Source organism: Octopus sinensis, unplaced genomic scaffold (assembly GCF_006345805.1).
Source record: "Octopus sinensis unplaced genomic scaffold, ASM634580v1 Contig00910, whole genome shotgun sequence".
Classification (NCBI taxonomy): Eukaryota; Metazoa; Mollusca; class Cephalopoda; order Octopoda; family Octopodidae; genus Octopus; species Octopus sinensis.
The window spans coordinates 564-10,000 of NW_021824387.1; the positions used below are offsets into that span (position 1 = coordinate 564).

The 9,437-nt window shown below is 37.4% G+C and overlaps 1 protein-coding gene across 4 annotated transcripts in view; it reads right to left on the reverse strand.

Moving 5' to 3' along the window:
• Positions 1-509: 509 nt before the first annotated feature.
• The window catches only part of LOC115226980 (death-associated protein kinase 1-like), a 13,560-nt gene continuing 4,632 nt past the window's right edge, over positions 510-9,437 (reverse strand). For 2 of the 4 annotated variants that reach the window (XM_036515529.1, XM_029797934.2), the window contains 3 exons: positions 8,724-8,878; positions 7,718-7,754; positions 511-1,388 (listed from right to left, as the gene is read on the reverse strand). In XM_036515529.1, the coding sequence (XP_036371422.1) occupies positions 1,062-1,388; positions 7,718-7,754; positions 8,724-8,878 (519 nt within the window). In that variant the 3' untranslated portion in view covers positions 511-1,061. Of the gene's footprint in view, positions 1,391-3,663; positions 3,674-4,328; positions 4,334-7,717; positions 7,755-8,719; positions 8,879-9,437 lie in introns of those variants that run through there. The other 2 variants (XM_036515530.1, XM_036515531.1) reach the window with 2 other exon arrangements.

The window sequence follows — 9,437 nt, forward strand, 5'->3', positions numbered from 1 at the left end:
TTAAGAACTTGCTGCGGGCATCGATCGGGAGTTGAAATTGAAGAAGAAAGTAAGTTGAATTGGGAATTTAAATTGTAGAATCGTAATGGTAATGGCGATTTTCAAGTTTTAGCATAAGAAGAAGAAGAGAGGAAAAAGACCGCCAATGGCGGAAAGATGGGAAGAGATTGGATTACGGCTTGAGGTAGCCTAAGGTTAAATTTTGTAGAGAGAGAGATAGAAGAAAGATAAATCAAGTTATGGCGAAGGCTGAAAGTAGTAGCCTAAAAGGTTAAATTTTCGTAACAATGTATGAATAAACGTAGTAACAACGAATAAAAATAGTAATATATATAGGGAGAATTCACAAAAAAAGACGAAGACAAGTAGCGTAGACAAAAAAAGACTTTAACGTTTCGAGCCTACGCTCTTCCACACAAAGCAACACAGAAATAAATAAGGAGAGAAAATAAAGAATGAGAAGTGGCCAGTGATCTTATATATATATATATATATATATATAGGTCGATAGTTTTACACACACGCACACATACATACATTTAGCCGTTGCCATCTACATATACATATATATATACATATGTGTGTGTGTGTGTGTGTGTATAGTTGTACATACAATGCTTAAATGCAGGGAAAACTCCCTAAGGACCCTAATTCATTGTATCCATTCTCTAGCGTTCTGAGATTCAACATTGTTATGGCATTTCCACAGAACGCCAGAGCATATATGATATCTGTTCTTTTGAAGAATTCTTCATACAATGGAATGGATGTATTTATCATGACACCAGCACCATAAAGGTTATCCTTTATCATATCACCTGTATCATTATTATTAAGGAATATTTCCTCTCTTCAGGAGGTCACCTCTCCTCTACACAGTAATGGCTGTGTTTATATGACCAATGTCCAAGATAGGCTACCTTCTTTATGGTGGAGAGGCCATGGCTTTGAGGGTAGCAGGTGATGGAATTTTCCTAGTTACAAAATATAACTAAGGCTCTCAGGTGGGGGACTGGGTTACTTAAAAGAAAGGTTGATGAGTGTGAATTGAGACATGACAGTCAATGTTTGTCTGTCTGTCTCTCTCGCTCTCTCACTCTCCTTCTTTCAAAACCACACACACCACACACACACACAGACACACACAGATATTCATAAACAATTTCCAAACTTACCTTATCTAATATACTTAAAGGTTCAACCTCGGAATGAAACCTCCTCCTACTCTTCACAGCCAGGTGCAGACAATTGTTGCCTTCATTATTGACAACATTTACGTCTGCACCTTTTGCTATCAACTGGTGCACCATTTCGAGGTGGCCAATAGAGACAGCTAACAGCAATGGTGTCACTTTCTGATGGTTCTTGATATCAAGCTGAACAGAATCCTTTGTAGAGTTAGAAATAGAAAATGAAAATCTGCATGAAAATTCGGGTAGATACCGATGTGTTATTACTGTCTTCTACTGGGTACTTGACCAAACTAATCATACACACTTGATGTCTGTCAGTAAAGAGAACCTTCGTAAAGTACCTCCATAACTTCCTTTGAGTGTATATTAGAGACATAATCTAAGTTGTCATATTATAGTCAGGAATAAAGATTCATGACTATAGTAAGTTTTAGGAGAACTGAAAAAGGGTGAAGACATGATTAATGGATCAAGTGTAGTAAAGAAGAATTATTCGCTTAATGTTTACTGTTGATGTTGCTATATTAATAAGGGGTTCATAAAACTGCTGAGGCAGTTAGTGTCCACTCCCGTAAAATTAATGTACACCCGCACACGCACACACACATCATTTCGACCCTCTTGTATTGGTTCTTTTGAGTGTGGCATTCTGTACAACAGGTTCTGTTGCATCCTCCGGTTCAGAATGCATCACCTCGGATGTCTTGTTCTAAAGAAAATACTTTGCTAATTGTTCTCGGATTCGTTTCGCAGGTTGTTCTGTGCAATGCTATAATCCCAAAACCTACAGTATTTAGAGTTAAAATCCAAGGATGATGAACGTGTAAGATGATAGTAAGTTTTTCACAATCCGCATAAGTTTGTAAACTTTGCCATATTGAAGATTGATATGCAGTAAAAAAGTTACTTTCTACTTTATGGTTGGCAACTGGATTTGCCGTATCTGCCACTACAGGTTGACCTAACGAATAGCTAGCAGATTACCCCTCGTTTGTGTAATTACTACTTTCGAGGTGCTGGTAGCTATATATACATACATACATATATATATATATATATATATATATCACTGTGATCCGCGTTTCGGACCAGGCTATCAGATGTTGCTACACATCACTGGTCACAATGCGCTTCGCATTGTTTTAGCCTTCAAATGACGCCACCCCGCTGGCTAAGCGAGCAGGCCAACAGAAGAAAGAGTGAGAGAAAGCTGTGGCAAAAGAGTACAGCAGGGATCGCCACCATCCCCTGCCGGATGTACTCTGCAAATTCATGTGCTTGTGTGTGTTCATGCTTCTGTATTTGTGTATGTGTTTGTGTGCGCGTGTGTGTGTTATTTTCATTCGTATGTGTGCTTTCCATGCTGGCAAATAAGCATTGACTTCCTTCAAGAACTAATCAGTGGACCATGTCACTGTTGTCCATTTTTATTTATAATGGCAGCTAAGGCTGGGAACCCTTCTTAATGCAAACCCCAAAGCAGAGTGTACTGGATGCTCTGGCACCATCCTTGAGGAGGTTCTCATGTCCTAACCAAAAGAAGCCTCAGTTTCCGCTCTACCCTATGGGATCTCCATTCATTCATATTCCATTTTTTGTGACACCGGTCCTAGAGACATTGCCTTCCCCCAGGCTCCTCATTTGTCTAAAATTGTTCTGGATAACCTGATCAAGAGTGGGTAGAAAGGAGGGTAAATGCAGACGATGAGTCTAGGATGCGAGGCAAGGAAGCAGTAAGGCTTCTAGAAAAGTAATGTGTGTATGTCAAAATAGGGATGTTAAGGGGGAGTAACAAGTGGTGGGTTACTGGAAGAATGATGGTCAGCGGGGAAGTGAGCGACCGGGGAGAGAGGGTGTGACAATCACAATCAGTTATAGAAAAGGAGAGGAGGAAGTAGTTATGTTAGCATGTAAGGGAAGCATGGGTGACGGATGTCAATGGAAGTGTATGTATATACATAAACACGATTGTGTATATATTTATATACACAAACACACATATAAAGGACATTTGTATAGTTATAGTAACCAGTAGAAAACAGTAAGAGTAAGTTTAATTACAAGAAAACAAATTAATTAGTTATAAACATAGAAACCATTCTTCATATTAGTGACATCAACACATTCCTCACTTACTAAATCTCAGCAATTCCTCGTTTTATATTTTTCTACGATGGAAAGAAATATTTGTTTGCTTCGTGTTATTCAACCAGTTATTTTATTGCACAGCATTCTATATCTGTTATAATAAGGTGTGTTTCATGTACTGGATGTAGATATATTGTAATCGACATAATGCTAGCTATATGCAGTAACTGGTCATTTTTGCCAGTTGCGTGACAGGGAGAGAAAATAAAAAAGGTTTAGTGGGTAGCGATCTATCATGGCGATCTATCATATATATATATTTATATAGCGGCGTACGTACACTTTGTTATCTCCCTCTCTCTATCTATCTCTCTCTCTATCTATCTCTATCTCTCTCTCTCTCTCTCTCTCTCTCTCTCTCTTGACCGCGTGAGTACCGTTGGCGTTATTTTTTCCCTCTGTCTTCCCTTCTATGGATCTTTCCTTCTCCTATGTTTCCGACGAAGAGCTCCGCTCGAAACGTTAAACCCTTCTTCTTTCCTTCTTTCCTGGGCGTCCAATAATACTATATTGTTCCACGTCCTCGCGTTGTTGTATTTTCTCTTTGTGTTTTCATTTTTGGATTACGCATATATATTTATATATACATATATATATACGTATATATATATACATATATATGTATATATATATATATATATATATATATATATATGTTACGTGTATATGCTGGCATGACTGTGTATTAAGACCTTTTCTTCCAAACAACATGGTCTGGGTTCAATCTGATTGCATGTAACTCTGACAAGCGTCTTTTATTATAGCTCTTTATGTGTGCCAACATGTATGAATGTATGTGTTATGTGTGTGCGCTTGTGTGTGTGTGTGTGTGTGTGCGTGTGTGTGCATGCGTGTGTGTGTGTGTGTGTCTGCGTCTTTTTGTCTTGACATTTGTGTGATAGTTGTAAATGAATGCCACTGTCATATAAGCAGGGTCTCTTATTTCCAACATTCTGCGGGAACATGTGTAGTTCTTGGCAAATGTTAGCTTCCTTGGAAAGAGGAGAGGATTGGCGATAGGGAGAGCATCCAGCTGCGGAGAATCTGCCTCAAGAAAATCTATCTGAGCCAAGGAAGTATGATGATGATGATGATCTGTATATATATATATATATATATATATATATATATATTAGAAAAAATGAGGTAATCAGATCGGATGGTTCATATTTATAGATATTTATTTATATATTTGTGAGAAAGTGCCAGTCCCTAGAAGTTGAGGGAACCCGTGGAAGAGGTAGACCCAGGAAAACCTGGGACGAGGTGGTGAAGCACGACCTTCGAACTTTAGGCCTCACTGAGGAAATGACCAGCGACCGAGACCTTTGGAAATATTCTGTACGTGAGAAGACCAGGCAGGACAAGTGAGCCCAGCCCACTTATGAATGCCTTTCCTCCCTTGGACACAAAGACCTGTTGAGGCAAGCGAAATCGATATAGAACCTCATCTTACGTCAGACACCCATGCCACCCCCACCCCTTGCTTGCGAAGACATGTTGGGGCAAGCGAAATCGAAATCGAAACCGAATTAAACCCGCCAGGATCCCTGGCCTGGTGGTACGTAAAAAGCACTATCCGACTCGTGGCCGTGGAACGTAAAATACTCCAATGCGACCGTACGACAGGCACCCATGCCAACCACCTTTGCTTGTGAAGACATGTTGGGGCAAGCGAAATCGAAATCGAATTGAACCAGCCAGGATCCCTGGTCTGGTGGTACGTAAAAAGCACTATCCGACTCGTGGCCGATGCCAGCGCCGCCTCGACTGGCTTCCGTGCCGGTGGCACATAAAATACACCAATCCGACCGTGGCCGTTGCCAGCCTCGTCTGGCACCTGTGCAGGTGGCACGTAAAAAGCACCCACTACACTCACGGAGTGGTTGGCGTTAGGAAGGGCATCCAGCTGTAGAAACATTGCCAGATTAGACTGGAGCCTGGTGCAGCCTTCTGGCTTCCCAGAACCCCGGTCGAACCGTCCAACCCATGCTAGCATGGAGAACGGACGTTAAACGATGATAATGATGATGATGATGATATTACATTTTTTACATATATCTATCATATCATTCAGATCATATCATTCGAATTATTAGCGCTTTCTCCCAATCCAGTGGGGTTTTCAAATCAAATCAATTCCTTTGTGGGGAATTTGAACATTGTATAGAGTTTCGTAGTAGTGGGGAGGAATAAGACAGTATAAGAGGGTGAGGAGGAAGTGAGACAGAGAAAACATGTCTGTATGTGTGTGTGTGTGTTTGTGTGTATGTGTGTGTATGTGTGTGTGTGTGTGTGTGTGTGTATGTGTGCGTTCGTATCTGAGAGGGAAGAAGAAGTATTTCCGTTGGCCTGCTGGACCCCCTATGGTTTTCTAAGAATTTTAGCCCTCTGTCCATTCTGGTGTCACTGAGTGTGTGTTGTGGGTAGGCTAACTGGACAAATGTCATTTGGGGTCATACTTTCTATGATCGTTTTGTGGAGGTGTATGTGTGTGTATGTGTGTCTCTGTGTGTCCGTGTGTGTTTGTGTGCGTGTGTGTGTGTGTGGAGATGGGGAGAGAGACAAAAAGAGAAAAGGGAAAATAAAAATAAAAATAAATATAAAAATAAAAAAATAAAATAAAAAATAAAAAATGAAAAATAAAAAATAAATAAATAAATAAAAATAAGGGAGGAAGTGGAGAAGAAGAAAAAAATATTTTTGTGTGTTGATATTTATACCAATACATATATATACACACACAGACTTATACATAAAATATTTGAAAAAAACTTTTTATCGGTTCAAAATGAACAACCAAATTACACCATCTTGAAAATTGTATATCATAGGAAAGTTAAAATTAATGTGACAATTAAAAGGTAAAGATGGAAGTAAATTATAAAGATAATAATATAATGTATATAACATATATAACAGATATATATATATATATACACACATATATATATATATATATAATATATATATATATATATATATATATATATAATATATATATATACACATACAGACATATACTAAATGTTCTACTATATTAGATTGTAAATCGAAAGATGCGTCCTTCAATGTCACTATATATATATATACATGCTTACACATGAAATATTAGAGAAAAACCCACCTTCTATCGAATCAAAATGAACAATCAAATTACACCATCTTGAAAATTGCATATCATAGGAAGGTTAAAATTAGAATGACAATTGGCAAGTAAAGATCAAGTAAATTGCAAAAACAATATAATGTATATAACAGGTAACATGCACACACACACACACACACACCTATATATATATATTATATATATATATATATATACACACACATATATTAAATGTTCTACTATATCATATTGTAAATCGAAAAATTTGTCCTTTAATGTATGTTGAGTAAGTTTAAGCCATTTAATTTGGGGGAGAACTTAGCTATGAAATGTTTTTCCATATTCCTCCAGAAGGAGGTGTCATTCTTCGGACATATATATATATATATATATATATATAATATATATATATATATATATATATATATATATATATTATGTGTGTATATATATAGAGAGTAAGATTGATAGGTAAATAGATAGATAGATAGATAGATAGACAGAGAGAGAGATAGAGAGAGAGACAGAGAGAGACAGACAGACAGACAGACAGACGGACAGATAGATAGATAGATAGACACACACATCCATATATACATGGTTGTAGTGTAAGGAGCTTTTTTCCCAGCCATACACTGTTCCACGTTGAATCCCTCTGCATGGAAATTCAGGCAAGTATATTCTACACTTACCTAGGGCTGAACAAAATCTTGTTAGTGGATTTGGTAAATGAAAACTGAAAGAAGCTTCATAACAGGTGTGTGTCTATGTGTGTGCCTATGTATGTGTGTGTGAGTGAGTGTTTGTGTATGTGTGTGTGTGTGTGTAGTGGTTCAACAAAGAGGCTGAAAGGGTAAGTGATATGCTTAAAATAAAAAAGTACTGGGATCGATACAGTTGACTAAAAGTTCAAGGTGATGCCCCAGCATGGCCGCAGTCAAATGCCTAAAACATTTAAAAGATATATATATATATATATATATATATATATACATGATATCTGTTATATTTTGGTTCATCTCATAATGACCTTGTTTCCTTTGACCATTAAAGATATCATTATCAGTGGTGGTGGTCAGTTGGACTGTCAACACCACTAATATCAACATCAACATGATCAATATACAATTCCTCCACAAACACAAGGCTTTTGTAGTACATGTGATTAAATCCATCCCCATTATTTCACTGGTACATTGGTAATATTTATATTATACAGATCAATATAATACTGGAGAGTGTATATAATATATATTTATTAACTAACCTTGGACAGCATCGCACACACCACTTTATACTGTCGCCTGAAAGTAATGGATGAGGAAAGAAAAACATGAAAAAAAACAAACATCACACAGCTTGAGATAATAATTATTAGGTCATTAAAGAAAACATATGTAATTAGGTCACAATAACTTAATTACAGCAATTATTACACACATACTCACACACACACATATATTTATTCAATACACACTCTACACAATAGAACAATGATATATACACACCTGAGTAAACCCAGAAATGTAAAGACAGGAAAAATACTGCTAAGAACTCTGACAGCTTATATAAACATGAAATGTAGGAAGGAAAGAAGGGCTACAGGTAATCATATGAACCCCAGTACATGACTGGTATTGTATTTTATCAACCTTGCAAAGATGGAAGGAGAAGTTGACCTTGGCAGGATTTGAACTCTGAACGTAAAGAGTCGTAAATAAAATAACACAATTTATTTTCTCTAAAAGTAATAAGAAACAAGAACAGGAGAAAAGAAGGAAGACAGTTTATTAAAGGAACCCCAGGCTATTACTGGTACAGATTATATTGACCCCAGAGTGATAGTAAATATTCTGGTAGGATTTGAACATGGAACATAAAAGAGACCAATGTAAATACTGTAAGGGGATGATTCTGTATTTAGCCCAGGGTCGGAGTAAATAGGGAAACTACAAAGGAGAGAGAGTGAGGAAGAAAGAGAGAAAGAGAGAGAGAAAGTAGTTCTAGATGGGATGAAAGAAGAAGAGAGAGGATTTGAACCTGTGACGTTGAGGAAATGGAGAACGAGATGAAGTAAAGTGTCCAGTCAGGCAACAACAATAACAATTATGGTGATGATTAATTAATAAAGTAGATTACAGTGCGAAAGAGAAAAGAAAGACAATGACCCCATGGTGGGATTATGACATGAGTGACTGAATGAAAAAGAAACAAACATTATTGAAAACATAAAAGAAACAGATTTGGATATTCCAGATCCAATGGGGACTTACCCCCGAACTGCCATATGCAGTGGTGTGTCTCCATTGTTGTTCACGACATTGGCATCGATGCCATTGTGACCCAACAACAGCTCGACAGTGTGCAAGTATCCATTATAACAGGCCAATTGCAGCGGTGTTTGACCATCTTTATTTCGAGGATTCACCTGAAAAAGAAAAGAATAAAAACATTAAAAATAGTGTCTGAAAGGAGAGTCGGGTGGTGAAGAATTAAAAGAAAAATTCACAGAAAAAGAGAAGAGAAGGAATGAAATTAATTAAACAGGTGGAATGATTGGGGTGGGGAGTAGGTAATAGAGATTTCTGTTGTATATACACACACGTGTATACACACATACATATGTGCATATAAATATATTTATACACACACACACAAACACACGCATATAGGATGAACAACTCAATAAATAAACACATAGAGCAGCAAAATGTGTGTGTATGTGTGTATATACGTGTGTTCGCGTGTGTGTGTGTTCATAATTACATTTATTCTTTTATTCTTTCATTTATTTCAGTCATGTGACTGTGGCCATGCTGGAGCATTGTCGTTAGTCGAGCAAATCGACACCAGTAAGCCTTGTACTTATTTTATTAGTTTCTTTTGCAGAAACGCTAGTTTACGGGGACGTAAACACACCAGCATCGGTTGGCAAGCGATGTTGGGGACAAACACAGACACTCAAACACACGTACGTACACACAGAC